The sequence below is a fragment of the Asterias rubens genome, chromosome 3 (genome assembly GCF_902459465.1).
Source record: "Asterias rubens chromosome 3, eAstRub1.3, whole genome shotgun sequence".
NCBI classification, from domain to species: Eukaryota; Metazoa; Echinodermata; class Asteroidea; order Forcipulatida; family Asteriidae; genus Asterias; species Asterias rubens.
The window spans coordinates 18,674,234-18,692,939 of record NC_047064.1 but is presented as its reverse complement, the minus strand read 5'-3'; the positions used below and the strand labels follow the sequence as shown (position 1 = coordinate 18,692,939).

Below are 18,706 nucleotides of genomic sequence, written 5' to 3'. Positions count from 1 at the left end.
GTCACACGAAGTTGTGTGCGTTAAGATAGTTGATTTCGAGACCTCAAGTTCTAAATCTGAGGTCTCGAAATCAAATTCGTGGAAAAATTACTTCTTTCTTGAAAACTACGGCACTTCAGAGGGAGCCGTTTCTCACAATGTTTTATACCATCAACCTTTCCCTATTACTCGTCACCAAGAAAGGTTTAATGCGAGTAATCATTTTGAGTAATTACCAATAGTGTCCACTGCCTTTAAACGGTGCACTAAACAAATCAGTAAAATGTACGATGCTTTACTTGGCAGCTAGAGTCAGGTAAAGTGCCGTAAATTTCACAATGGAAGTTTTGCAAACTACCCCTTCAAGGCACAACAGTGTGTGCAAACGGAGTGGACGAATTGGCAACTTTTTACCATCTGTTTACAGAACAACTTTGTGTTTGGACGTATGGGCAACTTTTTTTTTTTTTGCAAACGGAGTGGACGTATTGGCAACTTTTTACCATCTGTTTACAGAACAACTTTGTGTTTGGACGTATGGTCAACTTTTTTACCATATGTTTACAGAACAGCTTTGTGTTTGTTAACAAACACCCACTTATTGTCTAGTTTATCTTTTTGTTTTTACTCATAGGTTCCCTGTTCTTACAAGAACCAACACTCACCGGGCGCGAAGATGCCGTCGCCGTCTTTGTAGCCTACCATCTCCCGCATCTTCTTCAGTATGGCACGCTCCATCAACAAGAAGACCGGGGCAATCTCGTAAGTAAACCTAGGTATCAGACAAGAATGAGAATGGCATTTTATTCAAACTCTTACTCGCCAAGACCTTGAACATGTGAGTACTTTTTGGCGTAACTGTGCAGTTTAAAGCCTTAAAGGTACTGGACACTATTAGTTATTACTGAAAATAATTGTTACCATAAAAACTTACTTGGTAACAAGTAATGGAGAGAGGTTGTATAGTTTTATGTCGAAAAATGGCTCCCTCTGAAGTGACGTAGTTTTTTAGAAAGAAGTAAGTTCTCACTAAAATATTTCAATTGAATTCGAGGCCACAGTTGATGTCTCGAGTTCAAACATCTAACAGCACAACACTTGTGTGACAAGGGTATTTTTTTTCTAGCATTAATCTCTCGCAACTTCGACGACCAATTGGACCCCAATTTGCACAGGTTTTTCATTTGTTTGCATAGTTTGGGATACACCAAGTGAGAGACAATTACCAAAGGTGCCCAGTGCCTTTAACTGCACAGTGACGCCATAATAAAACGGGTTCCGGGACCTGGTGGCATGGAATCAGAATAAGACTGACCCGAATCCGGGGTATGTCCCAACGATGTTTGATTGCAAGTTTATTTTTGTACATCAACAATTCCACTGTCGTAGTGCTTTTCGATGGTGATTTGTTGTCTTCTAAATCGATTAAAAAACTCTACACTACAGAGAAGAAAAATTGCAACCGGGTTCCGAGTAATTTGTACAACAACTAATATTCAACTCACATGTTCGTATTGGCAGCTGCCGTCACCCATTCACCGGCCAGTGAAATAATGTCGAGCCCCGTTGATAACTGATTGAAGAACCTAGGATGACCTGAGGAGGAGGGTGGAAAATGAGCAAAACCAAATTGAAATTGTTTAATAATTGAAGGACGCGGTTCTATCCCTTTTTGGGGGTTAAGATTTGATTACGTTTCTTTTTGAAGTAAAATGAGTTGTTTGCAGAATATTTGGAGATGCTTATAGATACCAGAATATTTGGAGTAGTATACAATCGCATAGGCCTACTACACCCAATATTCTGCAAAACATCTCATTCTACTTTGTTTAAAGAAAAAGTAATTTAATCTTATGGGGGCACTGTTCGGCACAGTCTGTCCTTGACAATATTATGTGAAAAGGTTGCAATGTGTGAGTTAATAATAGGGACACGGGTATGTGAATGAGGAAATGGGTGCTGTACCGGGTTGTCCTAAAACCCCCTCGACCCCCTCGACCCCCACGACCCACGACTCTCCGACGTCCGCCCCGTGTTCGAAGATTGTCCCAATTCCGAATTCATAAAATGTCGCTTTACGGCCGAGTAAGAATTAAGTCCCCGATTTAGAATTCACAGTGTGTGATCCGCGACGCAACTTCCTTCCACGACTAGGCTTGACTTCAAGTCTGAGACTGCGGTTATATTTATCTGCATCAGCCACACAGAATTGGGAGTACTCTCCGCTTCCGCACGACAAGTGCACACCGATTGGGGACCCCAAAGAAGTCCGTGTGGCCATTCGGTCGGTCGGGTCTACAACCTTGATCGGCCGGAAATGGGTCCGCCTGATCATCACGTAATGAATTGGCCGTAATCGTAGTCGGGCGGTACACGCAGGTTCCCAGTTGGGATAATAATCTTGGATCGGCCAAGAGCTACACGTGGAAATACCGCGGTTTTTTATTTGTATATCACAATTGCACAGGCCCGATCTCGGCAGCCAATCATGCGAAGTTTGCTTCGTGCATACTACGTGTCTCGTACGCTGTGTTGTAATGTGCGAGGCATGGTAGTCGATGTCAGCATACACAATTTTGTGTGTGATTGGCTGAGGTTGTGAACTGTGGCAATTTCGGTGTACAAAAAAAAAGATCGCGCAAAAGTCGATGGTCGAGGGGGTCGTGGGTCGTGGGTCGAGGGGGTCGAGGGGGTCGAGGGGGTTTTAGAACAACCCTGCTGTACCTGAATGCTGTTTCAGACTGGTAAAAAATTGTTATGTAGAAAAAACATGCGTCAGCAAGAGTGTATTTTTTCATAAACGATCCAGACGATTTGACATCACGTGTGCGCGTTAGTTGCGTCACTTAATGGGACATTCAATCGTGTTTTTAACAGATGTTGTCTCCAAATTCAACGTAGTCTTTTGAATTTGGAGACACCATCTGTTAAAAACATGATTGAATGTATATATTATTTGGTTTGCGGCAAGTAGATACACACAATGGTGTTACCGCAAACCATATTATAGGCTATATTGATGTGTACATCACCACGCAATACCTCAAATCCCATGTTATATGTATGGTGTCTTTTACTAAACCTTCTTATAAGTGTTTGACAAGTAAATATCCACTCCCACTCGACCCGTGTTGTAAAACATATGAGATTATGACAATAAAACGAGAAGTATTTTTTGTATTATTATTACGAAACATGACAAACGTCTGATAGCCGTCGTTGATTACTTTAATCACCTACGACAGCGCATAAAAGTTTACGAAACACTGCGACCCCCGTTCGGGAAAACATACATATAAAAGCTATCCCGATTCCAGTATGTAGGCGTCACACTGTCCCACAATCGAGACGTCCAGATGGCCATACAAATAATATGGAATTTTTGAAATTCGCGCCAAGTTGGCTCAGAACTGGATCAACAGCGATCAACAGACAAAGCAAGTACGAATCCTACCAGAGGTCACACGAAATAGGTCACAGTAGACTTGATTCAAGTCTCGCCCCGAGAGAGTCCCTTCATTTTTAGTCCAATCGCCTAACGTCAGAATTCTCTTTCTCAAAAACTACAATTCTTCAGAGGAAGCCGTTTCTCACATATACTTACTACAAACAGCTCTCCGTTACTCGCGTTACCATGTAAGTGTCGTTAGCATTTTATGCTCAAGATTATTTTAGTAATTACCAAGTGTGACTAGTGCTTTTAAGCCAGGAAAAAGACCTTAGCTATCTTGCCCCCCCCCCCCCCCCCCCCGTTCAACGATTTCAAGGAAGTTGGGTAAACAATTCATAAGATTGCCGGTTGTTTAAATTCCCTAAGATTCGACCTGTGCCCAATTTCATAGAGCTGCTAGCATAAACTTTCTTCATTGATAAAAACAGGATTACCAACCAAATGTTCACGTGGTTTTCAGGATAAGCAAACAACTGCTGAAAACCAATAACAAGTAATATGCAACAAATGGAAATTTGGTTGGTGGAAGAAATTTCATGCTAAGCAAATTGTTTTGCTTAGCAGCATTATGAAATTGGGCCCTGATGTATTTACCGGGCCACCCACAGTTTCGCCAACCACGCCCGTACCCCCTGCTAAAAAAAATTATATTTCAAGCTTAAATAACTTTAAATTAGTTTTGTTCACATTTCCAATGATGACATAGTCAATAGTGGAAAAAACCCCATTAATTTAGTCTGGTCTCCCCACCATTTTCGATCCCCACTTTAAATATCTAACATTTTCTTCACATTTCTTATCTTAAGGGGAACGTACCTGTTTTGGTAATTAATGTCAAAGAAAACTTCTGATGAGTCTACCGTATTTTTGGCTCAATAGGGGTTATTACTCCTGCGTTGACGTTCGCTCCGGATTCTTGGCGATATCTTAAAAACACGACTACTTTTTAAGTGAAATTTTTCTCAATCCGTAATTCTCGATATCGAGAATTTATGGTGTTTTAATCTTATCTCAAAAAGTAAAGCATTTCATGGAATTTAATGGAATAATATTTCAAGAGAAGTCTTTCACCACTACCTTCTGTAAACCCTGTGAGTTATTTGTAAATCTGTGAACTTTAATTTTTTTCTGTTCCGAAAGTTTCCAATGGCTTGAAGAGTCGAAGGCCTTTCCAAATTACCAGCCCTCATCTCCCGAGACGCAGGGGTTCTATGATAGACTAGTGTTCAAGTCGTTATTGGTTTGTCGCAGTGAGTGTCGTGGTGGCGGCGTAACGAGTCAGGTTTCCGCGTGAATTTCATAAAGAGTTAAGACTGGTCTTATCTCGAGTTAGGACTAATACTCGTCCTAACTTAGGACCAGCCTAAAGTTGTTATATCTCCCCGGACAAGTCGGCCCCTGCTCTCGCGCGAAGCTGCTGGCTGCCTACTTCTACTCCCCCATTAACGACTGCATGCACAGCGCGAGAGCATGCCAGTAGTCTCGCTCTATGGGGCCAGCAGTCTCGTGAGAATATCGCCAGTTTCGCGGGAATCGCGGAGAGAGTCGGAACGCTATCATCGCGACAGACATATTAACGGCTTGTCCACAAGTCTTGGTTTGCTCTTAACTTATGGGGTGACTGGCCAGAAGGATAGAGCTTGTCATTGGACAAGTCTGTCAGCTTCTTTGATATTTCATATAAAATATATTAAAACCTTGTGCGAATATTACGTAATATTACTGATCATAATTATTAAATGGTTAACAAAAGTGTGATGGGCGGCCTTCAGTGCAGAAAAATGTGACTGTTTATCATTTTAAGCAATAATAATGCTGTCAAAATAAGTCCCATGTTAGGCTACTGAAGACTATATATAAATACAATAGGCCTACTGTACAAAAACAGTGTTAGTGTTTCACTAAACAAACAAATAAACATGTTTGCCAAGCCCGACATGGCTTTGCCATTCAAGGCCTTTGTGTTCAAGATGTTCGTGCGTTCTGACGGTGCACATTGATAAAACCCTGAGCAACTTTCCCGTGTAGAGACATGCCCAGTTCATACACAAAAAGAAACATATAATACAAGTGATTCGTTTTTACCCGCACGGTGAACGCAATACTTGAGAGTGTTCTTAAAAAATAGCGAGAATCTGGTCGTACTGACATGCCAAATTCGTAAACAAAGGAGATATCTATAAACAAGTGTTTTTTTTTACCAGTGTGAACGCAATACTTGAGAGTGTTCTGACAATCCTGAAGAATCTGGTCGAGGTTCTCAGGCTTGTCCGGTATCTCAAGGTGTAGTCTCTCCCTCAACTCGTTGGGATGGTGGAACTCCAGGATCTTGGTGGAGCGGTCGAAGGTTCCCTGGACGTACTCCACAAGTATCTCAACCACCTCCTTCAGGAATTTAGTCGTCAATCCGGCACCTCCCTTACTCGGCAAAAGATCTGTCAAATAAAAAAAATACATGTGTCGGAGTCAGAGAAAGAAAGAAACAGTTTCAAACACTGGACTCTTAAACAAAATCCCCGGCCACACTCGTAAAAACAGTGATTTGACTTTCACAATTTGGAATGATAAGTTGTTATCCACTTTTTTACATGTATAACCTTAAACATGTTTAGATAGATTCCTGTGTGTGTGTTTGACTGCTACAAACCATTTAAGCAGGTGTCTAAAATAGCATGTTTATCGTTTAAAAAATGTTTTTAAAAAGTGGGTACAACATTTTGCGTTTTGACTCTGAACAGATTTGTTTACAATTGACCCGGATTGGGTCCGGGGCATGATCAATTTTCGGGTCAGACTGACTCGGAAATGGTTTATACATTGTATTTGAAACTCGAACTGTGCACCATTTCGACCCTATACTGGTTCACTGTATACCAAAGACTGCCGGTCACACCGACCCAGAAATGGTTCCAAGGAAACTGGATCCAAGTCAACTCTGACCCGGAAGTTTGTAAAGTTTTAAAAGTTGTTTCATTCTTCCCCCCCCCCCCTTCTCCCCCTCCTTCCCCCTCTCTCTCTTTCGCTCCCTTTTTGCTTCAGGAAACACAACACTATGGCAGCATAAAGGGCTTCATGCCCCAAGCATCAAGCCGAAGGTGTATTCAGTTGCAAGACTTGCAAACTGATGAATGGAAGAAGGTACGCTAAAATTATTTCAATAAATACATGTACTTGTAAAACGAATCCGAGGAATGTTAAATTGTGTTCGTTTATTTATTTATCAAATCCTCTTAAAGTATGCCAGGCTACAACACTTGGAGTGCCGTGCTTGTAAGATCAAAGCCTAGTTTTGGTCATCAGAGTAATGGACCCGTAGTGTCTTAATTGAGCAAGATTAGCTGTGTTGTACTTCGTGTAGGACGTAGAGCCATAGGCCCCGTGTGTTTCGTGAAACAGATTGCGCTGCACCAACTTGTACACGATTCTCTTAATAAATGGCTCACCATTTCACATAATCAAAACTAACCCTTTTTGACATTCCCGTAGAAAAAGTGTCGTGTAAAAAAAAATCGAAACTAGGTAAACTTTTATTAGGGCACGCTCGAGGGGCCGCACCATTTTTTCTTCTTGCCGATTAAACTGTAATTTCCATTTGCAATTTTTTTCTTCATAAACAAGCCTCTAATTTAGCGTAAGGTATTCTGTTGTGGAGGTACAAACAAAAGCATTGTCCCTTTGGAGAGATGTTGATAGTATAAAACAATTGTAAGAAACGGCTTCCTCTGAAGTCTCGTAGTTTTTGAGACAGTAGTTTTTGAGAAAGTGGTAATTTCTCTCACTCAGATATTAAAAGATTTCAGGCCCGAATAATTTGTTCAGCCATCTGAAAGCACACAAATGCAACCAGTGTGTTTTTGTTTTGTCTTTCATTATTCTCTTGCAACTTCGATGACCAATTGAGTTATCATTTTCGCAGATTTGTTATTTTATGCAAACTATGTTGGGGTACACCAAGTGAGAATACTGGTCTTTGACAAGTACCAAAGTTGTCCATGCCTTTAAGATCATCACATAGACTTTATACACATATTTCCCTCTTTCGAATTGAATTACCCCCATGGGGAAATTATTGTTCCTACCATCTTAGACCAAACCAAAACTCATTTTAATCACAACAAAGCATTTCAATTCACCCCGTGATTCCAGAGTTAAAAATAGTCATCCTTAAGGTATCAAATAAACCACGGGGGGGGGGTATTCTTCTTCTTTTTTTTTTTTTTTAAACGGCTAGACAAAAAGAAACGGCGACAACTTGCCGCTCTCAGAAACCCATTCACTTGGTACAAATATCAAATCACATAAACGGGCAGCTGCAGGTTGCCGTACGCACTTCATTAAACCTGCAAAACATTTTCAGAAGGGGTTGGAATCGATGAGGATTACACTCGGCCCCGCGAGGGGCAAGACTGCAGTTGTACAAATAATTATAAGTAGTTATGATTTCGGAATCGAATTATTTGCGATAGGAATTTGGGTTGTGGCAGGAGGCGCTTGTACCTAGCGGCCCCGAATGCGTACATTCGGAACACAACCAATGCACACACCGTGATAGCAATGTAAATACTAACTCGGGTTTATCCAAATAGCGCCATGTACTTTCAGTCTGTAATTTTTTTTTTTGACAAGCTAGACTGGATTATTTTGTTCTGGTCGTCCTTTTGCGAAACCTTTTTTTTTCACACAGATTGCTCTAGACATAATGTCGATTATTAATGCCTATAAAGGAACAAATTTGCCAGCTTGTTTGTTTCAGCTAAATTGTGAGAAATATCTAAATATCGCTATGCACTTTTAGTTTTTTTTTTTTTTTTGGGGGGGGGGGGGTGTTTAGCTAAATTGTTAGAAATGTTGTTGAAATCCTACCTGAGGCGAAGGGGGTGCTACGCAAGGCCCACCAACTCATGAACGTCTGGTGCAACCAATATGATTTCATTACGTTGTCTGCAAAATAGGGCGGGGTGAAAATGGCGGGGGGTGGAAAATTAATTGAGATATGGAAATCGAAAAATGTGTAGTTCGTGCTTTTTTTATTGACTGTCTACCTAAAATTATGATGTGGACGTTGTTAAGCTATAAAACAGAAACTGTTTCATAGTTTAGGACATCATGAATATGGTCCCCGGGTCATTGCACTTTGGATAAAACGCTCAACCCTTTAGAGTTCATAGCGGCCGCAAACGGCTTCTTTACCAACCGGTTACTCAAGAAATTATGAATTTCGTATTCGACCTCCCTTGATAGTTTTAATGAATCAATAAAGCACTGTTCGGTATTGTTTTCGTCGAGATTTTTATAAATTTTTGTTTCCGCGTTAAACCCCACTTCAGTTTGTACAAGTTTTTTCCTTCAGGCCTAATATCCATATTGTAAAGATAAAAGAGTTAAAGCATAGGCCTAATATAAAATTGAAGATTAGAAAATAATAAGCTTTACTCTTTATGTGTTTTTTTTAATCTTAATTAAAGTCACCTGGAAGTGGTATTTTTTCAAAATAAAGCTTGTGTTTTGATGAGTGGAATGTGAATAAACAGTTAACTAAGGTTTTAAAAAATCACTTCTTATGTTATTTACAAATTTAAGAGTAGACCCCGACCCGAAAGGGCGCTGTTCGTGACGTCAATCGAGGCAGACTTTGCCTGTAATGTGTAGAGTAAACACAATTGCAAAGTACATGTACGGACCAAGTCGTGAGTTTGTACGTTTCAAAAAACTTTTTTTTTTTTTTTTTTTCCAGGTGTATTGCTGCTGAATGCAGAAAAACACTTTTTGAAACGTACCAACTCACGACTTGGACGTACATATACTTTGCACGTGTGTTGCCTCGATTGACGTCACAAAAGGGGTAGGCGGAGTCAGCCCCCAAACAACTTTATATATTTTTTAAACATATGAATCGTGACAAACAATTACTAAAAAAAATTGTTTTATTGTTCGTAAGCATATACTCTTATGTTTGAAAGAAAACAAATTATATTTACAAAGTAATAGGCCAGTGATATATTATAGATTGAGTTGCCCCGGTCTCTGGGAATTATTTCAAGCAGAGACTGGCCAACGAGCCAATGTACGGGTCACAGCCCCCCGATGACTCTGCTTCGTCGAGCAGACGGGGCATGAATTATAGCAGGCGAGGCCTTGCGAAGCACGCTCTTCAAGGGTAGAATAAACCTGACATAGGGCGACGATTCTCGTACTGTGGGGTGTCAATTTATTCAACCGAGTTGTCATAAAGGTTGTTGATGAAATCCGTTTGCTACGTGAACGGGAGGCCATGTATGTGTTGAATACGTCTCTCAACCCCCCCCCCCCCCCCCGCCCCCATACTATACACACATACCCAAGTATAATGACCTGCAATCGTGAACCCCCGTTAAACTCCCTGACCTATTGTCTTTTTTTGTTATAAGTCCTCAATTTGAATGTCACTGAAATTGCAACCACATACAGACTTCCAACAATGTACCTGCTGTTCAAATCTTTGTCCTGACAAACAAGGACGATAATTGTTATCCGTTGTTATAGCAAATAACCTGCAAATTTGAGCTCAATTGGTCGTCGAAGTTGCGAGATAATAATGAAAGAAAAAAAACCTTGTCACACAAACCTGTGTGCGTTTGGTTGATTTCGAGACCTCAAATTCTAAATCTGAGGTCTCGAAATCAAATTCGTGGAAAATTACTTCTTTCTCGAAAACTACGTCACTTCAGAGGGAGCCGTTTCTCACAATGTTTCATACCATCAACCTCTCCCCATTACTCGTCACCAAGAATGGTTTTATGCTAATAATTATTTTGAGTAATTACCATTTAAGAACACACACCGTAAGACATATTTCTAACAAGTAGCTATATAGGCCTATGTTGGTCTGATAAAAAGATGGGTAGAGCGCTTCATCTGATTTCAGAAAATTTTGTTTCAATTTTATGTGGTGCTGTTATTTCAACAATTTATAAATCATTCCTATACAAAAAAAGTGAACAGGCAATTTGTATGTATTTGACTTTAAGTCAATTACTCGTTTTTTCAATTAAGGCTACCTCATTGTGTAAAAATATCTTTGTTTACAAATAGTTTCAAACGCTTGTTTGTAGACCCAACTCGCCCAATTCCAAGGCAAAATATCCCTTTAAAATTTTTATCTGTATACACTAAAAGGGCAAGGATGAAAATGTGATGGTTAGAAAAATGTCAGCAAACAATGTTGGACAAGTGATCAAAACAAAGGTTAAATGCTTTAGAGAGTTTTTTTTATATTCATATATCAGTCATTCAAAAACCTATATCTAATAGAATTACTAGACATTAGGTGTTTGTGAACAAACACAAAGCTGTTCCGTGTTCTTTTGCTTTGATTATGTGTTAACATTACCAAGGAGTCTATAACTGAATGTTTGAAAAATACTGTACAGTGTCTTGAGTTACGGGGCCACTTCATGGGGTCACGGTAACCTAAGGCTAATCTCTAACGCCCAAGGAGTCTGTAACTGAAAACAAGTTAGAAAATCGGTTGTGTAGTTCTTGAGATATGGTGCCACTTCTGGTTGACCCGGAAGTAGAGGTCAACTTGGGGTCATGGATTTTCAAAGTTTATTTTTAATGCCTTAGGAGGATAAAACTGAACAAACAGGATTGAAAATCGGTTGTATAGTACTTGGCGTATGGTCCCACTTCCGGTTCACCCGGACGTAGAGGCCAACATGGGGTCATGAGTTTTCACAGTCAATATTAATGTCAAGGAGTCTGTAAGTGAAAACAAATTGAAAATCGGTTGAGTAGTTCTTGAGATATGGTCCCACTTCCGGTTGACCCGGAAGTAGAGGTCAAATTGAGGTCACGGTTTTTCCAAATTTTTCTCCTATCCCCAAGGAGTCTTATAACTACAAACAGTCGACATTCTTAAAGAAGAATGTCGTCTTCCTGTGATAATTTATCTCGGAATGTCGACATCCTAAAAGTAGGATGTCGTCTTCCTGTGATAATTTATCTCGGGAAGTTGACATCCCGAAAGTAGGATTTTTTTTTGTTGAAAGGATTTTTCTTGTATACGTTTTGTTAACTAGTATTACATTTCCAACAATATTTATAATATTCATGGTCATAAACTACGTTAAACTAAAATAATGGACGAAACAAAATGTCCCACGTAAAACTCCATAAGGTTTGGAACATAATGGTCCCGCAAGTTCAAATACGCGCGAGACTTGCTTAGTCTACACAGAAGGTAATAAATCATTTATTACAAGCAAATGCAATCGTACAATAATAGAAAACAAAAACTAAAAATCAATGCAAAACACATGTAGGGAATGGAGGGGCCCATAAAAAGCAAACCTTAACGAGTACGGACCCCCCCCTTTTTTTCTAACGAAGAAAGCAATGTAAGCAATTCTATTTAGTGGGTGTAATCTTATGTAGCGGCAAAACAATTCAAATTTACAGGAAGAACAAACACAAAAACAGTTAGCGTAAAATAAAACTTAACCATATATTTAAATGAAACAGAAAAACAAAATACCAAAAATAAATACTAGATAAATTGGGCCCCACAACTCTTGCTGGGAAAAAACCATGTCGAAATATACCATTGTTATCCATTAGAGACGTTTTGTAGTCACTTTGGTTGGGGAGCGAGGAATCTAGCAAAAACACACGAAAATCCAATGGCTGGGACATCAGTTTATACACCAGACAAATCTATTATATTGATATTCTTTTGAATATTTTATTTTGTGCATGTGGTCCGTGATTCATGGTCCGTTGAATATAAGTGGGCGGTTGTATCGACAACAGACTTTTATCCTTTTGATCACCATCAGCCCCATGTATAATAAACTTTAACGGCTGACGATTGCACTTTTGCTGGTATTGTCAATGTTAAACTCCGGTTCCATTGTGTGCTGTATGTTACCCTCCACGCATAGATTTTCATGTGAATAGTAGCTGTGTATGATTCATGGTTCGCTGAATAACGTGGCAATAACAAACTTTTATCATTTTGAACTGAATGCTTGATTTATTATCTAGAGGTAAATGCTTGAGGCCAGTAAGAGTATTGTGCACGTACACCATGTAGTTTTTGTTGGAAACCGTTCGCTAACAGCCATTTATGTTACCCTTTGAAATAAAATCAGAAAATGTATAAGTTTGCTTGTTGCATAAAATTAAATTGAAGATGATGCCTGAATTGATTTTTACGATCAGAGTTGGACTCCAGACTGACGTGTTGGACTCCTTGAACACTCCAAGTGGTTCAATAGGTAGTGCAATTCCAATACTTATGCTGATGTTCTCATGATGTCAGCATCAACAGGAAGTTCCAACAACTTTGTCCCCTTGTACAATTAAATATGCAAATATGGGTCACGTGGTTAATTAATTACGATTTAAAAAAAAATTTTGGGTCGGTGGTTTGATGTTTGATCTAGTACAAGTTGATTTCACAGAACTCTTAACCACCAAACTCTGCGCTTATGATCACCATTTTTTGCTTACTGTGTTTTTAAACATCATCGTGTCATGCATGCACACAGGTTATGTTGGGCTAACATTTGAGAAAAAGAAAAGGCAACACTATCGATATAAAGATAAGAATCAAACTTAAATATTACAAAAAGAAATATATTTTTAGTTTTGGGGATACAAAAATATTGATTTCGGACGGAGATTCGAGCTCGCAATTCTCAGATGTGTAGTCGCGACTGATGACCACTAGGCTAGAAGGGCACGATGTAAAAATGGTGGGTTTTTACATGTGTGCATCAACAGAGGGGATTATGATCCGGCGAAATAGTTCTCGTTTCATGATTTTGCGACCATTGTCACTAAATATGAACTGCTAACGCCTATAACTATTAAGTAGGGTTGAAATGTAGTATTAGATGCCTTAAGGGGGTTTTTGACGACGACGTCGATGTCGTCAAAAACCCCTATCTAATTACGCACGTTCGTTTTAACGAAACCCATGCACAGAGTAATTGGTCCAGAACGCGGTTAGAAAAACAAGGACAATATTTAACGCACGTTCTAACGAAAATCCCAAACCTCCGTACTTTGTGCGTGTACAGAGTAATGTGTCCAGAACGCGGGTAGAAAACAAAATAGTATAGACTCCTCTCAAGAAGTCAACAACTCATTGAGGTACATACTGTGTTGTATTACCAAAGAGAATGTTTCACAATAACATGAAAGTGACTGCATCAAGTTTACAAATTAAAAATTCAAATGAAGACCACGTGGTTAATTAATTAAGAATTTTAACACTTTTTTGTTAGAATAAAGCTTATGTTCTAAGCTTCAATTTGATATTTGATTTAACTCTTTTATGCTCATACTTTAGGAGACGGGGCCTGAACAAAAACGCTGTACAAACGCTATGGGGTTTTAGGCGGAAACAAAGAATAATAATAATAATAAAAATAATAAAAATCTCGACGAAAACAACACCTGTTCCGACGGTAGGTCGGAACAGCTAACAATAAAGGGTAACGGATGAAAACAACGAAAAACAGAAAAACAACTTCATAACCAACCTTTGGCGCGGAATTCATAAAAGTCCGGGCGATCTTCCTCATCTTGGAGTGCGATGCTCTTTTTCGGTACCAGGAGTTGGCCCTCACTGACGGTACGATCGACCAGCCGCGGCCGGTCGCCAACTAGACGCCTCTTCGGTACCGCTACATTGGAGGTGGCATTATTCTTAGCCACTTGGTTCGGGTTATTGTCATTGTTGGGGCTGGGTTCGTTCTCCTGATTACCGCAGTTTTCTGATTGGAGCAGCTCCACTTCTTCCGAAACCGTCTCGATGAAATTGGAATCGCTTAGCATATTGTTTTGGGTTGTTGTTATCCTTGCAAATTGTTTAAAGATGTTGATGTAGTCTTGTGACTGGAGGTAGAAATGTGAGTTGCAAATACAGGAGATTCGATTGAGACAAATAAAAACTTGCACCATAAAACAAAACTGTCATACCAGTTGAGTACTAAATCGTTCGAGTTCCAATGACATCACTTGGAAAAGTTCGTCCAGCATAGTTGCTCCCTCAAGTCGTAAGTGCGGACATACAGTGTGGTTTTACAGTTCGAGTCTTGAAGCTGAGACCATTATTTCAAACAATAAACACAAGTTCCGATACCATCTGATTAGTTTGATCCAATCTTGACTAACCACTGCAAATCATAAAAAAAGCAGAGACGTGTGTTGTTTTGAAAAAAGTAGAGACGATTGTTTTTTTCATCAAAAGTTGTCCTGGACGCGCCAAACATTAAGCACTCGTAATCAGCTGACGACCAACTATACAATGACACAGAACCACGCAGCGACACAGCTTACGGTTTTCCACTTCACTCCATCTGTGGTACCAGCAAGCATGCCATCATCAGCCAACCGCTCTGCTGTGAAACACGTCCTGACCCAAACTCGTCCAGGCCCGTAATTGAAACATGTGACGTATTACTAAGGAGGTCGGTGATTGGTCAGGCATGAGCGCCGGCCGTGAAGCTTAAAGGCAACGGACACTATTGGTAATTACTCAAAATAATTGTTAGCATTGTTAGCATTTACATTGCCCAATAACTGGTATTGGGCAGTGTAGAGCTGTCATAGTATACAACATTGTGAGAAACGGCTCCCTCTGATAGTAACGTAGTTTTTTGTAAAAGGGGTAGTTTCCCACTCAAATAATAAAAGACTTCAATCAGCTGAGGGCTTTTATAAGGCATCTGAAAGCTCACAAATTTGTGTAACAAGGTTTTTTTTCTTTCTAGCAACTTCGATGACCAATTTAGCCCAAATTTTCACGGTTTGTTATTTTATGAATTTGTTATGTTTGGATACACCAAGTGAGAACACTGGCCCTGATTTCACAGATCTGCTTAGCGGCCGATTTTGTGCTTACTGTGCGATTTCCATACATAGCGCTGCTAACCGTAAGCACACGCAAAGGCGTGCTAACCTTGCGGTGCTTACTGCTGCACGAATATAAATGACGTCACAATCCAAATCCATGGTGAACGAGCAATATGGCCACCTATGCACCTTACAAAAGTTGTCTACCACAGCTAGGTACGTATTTGACATGTATTACCAAACGTGTCCAGTGCCTTTAAAAACGAGTTGGAGCGAGTGTTTAAACAGATGCAGGAGCAAGACTGATTGGGAGAAAGGGTTGATACTAGTACTACGGTCTGAGTAGGAGAGAAGACGCTGTTGTTGTCTTAAGTCCAATCGATTGCCTTCTTCCGAGGCCGGCCGGAAACGCAAACAAAAATACGGCGGATATGGTTTGGGTTTGGTGGGTCCACGCTCCGGAACGATTGTCAACCATTCCATCACAGTGTTTTGACACCTTGCTACAGTACAAATAAAAAATAATCGCTTACAATAATTAATTATTTGTGAACGCATTTTTTTGCAATATACTTCTTGATTTATTATTTCAAAAGGAACGCAATATGAATAAGGATTATCAAGCAAGGTCAACCTGCATCAGTTTCATCCAGTTTTTGTAGTCGAAATATGTTGTGATGGTCGCCTAGCGATTTTTTTTTTCGGGGGGGGGGGGGTTAGAGGGGTACTGGAAAAGTTTGTTTTTCTCAATTTGTCGTCCATTCATGTCACTTTTGGAAACTATATATTGATGGCATTGTCGCTGTCATTTTCGTTGTCGCTGTCGCTGACGTTGTCGTTGTCGATGTCGCTGTTATTGTTATTGTTCTTAATGTTGATTCAAACTTTGGAATAACATGAATATTCCAGTGTCACAAAATTTTCATGCTGTGAATCCACCTCCTTATCTTAAGCAGCATGCATGCATCAGAGTCCAGCTTTCTCCAGAAGACGATCAGAGTATACTGATCGAAACGTCGAGTTGAAACCAACGGTTCTTTTCAGAACCACCCCCAACTCATTAGAGATAGTCATTACATGGTGTTACCGCAAACCTTTCTATATCGTATTTCCACCTTACGAAGTTCCAAATCCTACTTGTGACTAGCGCTGTTGGATCTTGCTCGGCTTAAAACCCAAATGGTTACAGACTAACAGCTTAATCATCCAGGCCAGGCACTGGATCTTTCGAGTCTTGATAGTGTACCTAGCCCCATTTCAAAACATGGATTGATAGTTTTAGCTGTGGCGTGAGGTATCATCAATCAAACGCACACCATACTGCCACCTGGATTGTGAATAAGTTTACAAGAATAAAACCGGAGTGTTATTTAGCGCAAGTATCTACCATAAGTTGATCATTTTGACACTGCTCTAGAATTTCAAAGGTCTTGGGCTCGAATCACACCCGGTTAATGCCTGTGACTGGGCATGGAAGGTACTGAGTATACAATGCTAACACACATCGGTGTATAGTTTGCATTTAATTTAAATATGCCGTGTTTTGCCTTTTTCAACACAACATGAATGCAAACGCCCTGTAAACGCCTTGGTCTCTTGAAACCCTCCCAAATATATAGTATAGGAAAGAAAGCAAGAATGGGAAATATGCAAAATTTGCGGATAGTTAAAACTCAACACTTGACTCGAGATAAGACTAGTCTGCACTCGTTGTGAAATCCACCGCTGGTCGTTAAAATATATATTTGTGGTTTATTATTTGATATATATATATAATTATATATTTATTTATTTATTTATTTATTTATTTATTTATTTATTTATTTATTTATTTATTTATTTATTTATTTATTTATTTATTTATTTATTTATTTATTTATTTATTTATTTATTTATTTATTTATTTATTTTTGGGGGGAGGTTGCTTCAAAAGTGTCCTCGGCGCAGTTTGTACCGCCTCGTTTCGCAATTGAGACGGGCCCTAACGGGACGGTGAGTAGAGGGCCGACGAGCGACACAATGTGAGGACGATTGAATAAAAGATCCGGACTATCAAATGAACTTGCCGAACCTGCAAAACAGCTGTGCATTAATGAAATCATATCACTGAATGAATTGCCTCACATTTTCTCCACGGCTCATTGCAGGTGCACTCTAATGTTATACTCTTGATGTGAGGTGGTGGTGGTACCAGCTGAGTGACAGTACTCGACGTTTCGTCTGTGTCTTCATCTACATGGAGACACCCAAAGCTATATCCGGTGGTCTTGGTAATTATCATCTTCGAGCCATTGCCCTCAAACAATATTTACTGCCATACACATCACCGTTGCTGTTTTCCTCCATTGTTTTTGTAATTGAAATGATCGGTTCAACTACTGTGTCAGTCGTTGGGGGCACGGGGTTCGGACCACAGAGGTGCCCGAAAATAGGCATGTCTGAATGTCAGTCACGGTCTTAGGTCGTCATCGTCACCGTTGTCGTCTGCCGTCGTCGTCGTTGTCACCGTCGCATTCCTCCCTGTCGTTACCTAATTCTAACCTAATTCTTTTACCACCCCCTCCCCTTCCTCCCCTCCCCCCCCCCCCATGCATCCGGAGTTCACTCCCCTTCCCCCTGAGAAGAGAGTTTTCTAAACCCGTTAATTGACACGTCACAATCGATTTTTTTTTCTCGGTGCAAATTTGTCACACAGATGCATGCGGCCGGGGCTCTCTCTCTGGCCACGCATCGATCTGCACAGTGATTTAGATTCGATCAGCGAAGCAAGAAAGGCGTCTTAAGCCTTCGCGCCTTGTCTCTTTCTTCAAACACAACCGCATCATTTTGTGTTTTCCGTCCTCCTTAAAGGTTTTGGGTACTTGTTGTACAACACGAAACACAAACGTCCATATTAGATTTTTAGCATAAAAAAAACAAGCATTGCAACAAGCAATGGAGAGCTGTTGATAGTATAAAACACTGAGAGAAACGGCTCCCTCTGAAGTAACCTAAGGTAATTTCTCACTCAAAATAAAAAGACTTCAGGCCTAAAGCATTTTTAGGCATCTCGAAGCACACAAGTTATTGTGCAACAGGGTTTTTTTTTTTTTCTTTCAATATTTTTTTGCAACTTCGACGACGAATTGAGTCCATATCTTCAAAGATTTGTTATTGTATGCAAATGCTGAGACACAGCAAGTGATAATACTGGTCTTGGACAGTTACAAAAGGTGTCCTGGGGTGGATTTCACAAAGGTAGTCCTAACTTAGGACTAGTCCTAGGCAATGCTAAGAGATGGGACCAGTCCTAAGTTAGGACCAGTAACTCATTCTAACTTAGGACTGGTCCTATCTCTTAGCATTGCCTAGGACTAGTACTAAGTTAGAACTACCTTTGTGAAATCCACCCCAGTGCCTTTAAAAAGTAGACTGAAACTTTTCAGCCTTAAT

The 18,706-nt window shown here is 40.0% G+C and overlaps 1 protein-coding gene across 2 annotated transcripts in view; it reads right to left on the bottom strand.

The window, feature by feature from the left end:
• Positions 1 to 14,777, bottom strand: part of LOC117288271 (glutamate decarboxylase 1-like) — a 31,544-nt gene extending 16,767 nt beyond the window's left edge. The window contains exons 1-5 of one of the 2 annotated variants that reach the window (XM_033769055.1): positions 13,960 to 14,777; positions 8,294 to 8,371; positions 5,632 to 5,865; positions 1,485 to 1,575; positions 645 to 751 (exon numbers count right to left, since the gene is read on the bottom strand). In XM_033769055.1, coding sequence (XP_033624946.1) covers positions 645 to 751; positions 1,485 to 1,575; positions 5,632 to 5,865; positions 8,294 to 8,371; positions 13,960 to 14,380 — 931 coding nt within the window. In that variant the 5' untranslated portion in view covers positions 14,381 to 14,777. The remainder of the gene's footprint in view (positions 1 to 644; positions 752 to 1,484; positions 1,576 to 5,631; positions 5,866 to 8,293; positions 8,372 to 13,959) is intronic. The other variant, XM_033769057.1, reaches the window with a different exon arrangement.
• Positions 14,778 to 18,706: the final 3,929 nt, after the last annotated feature.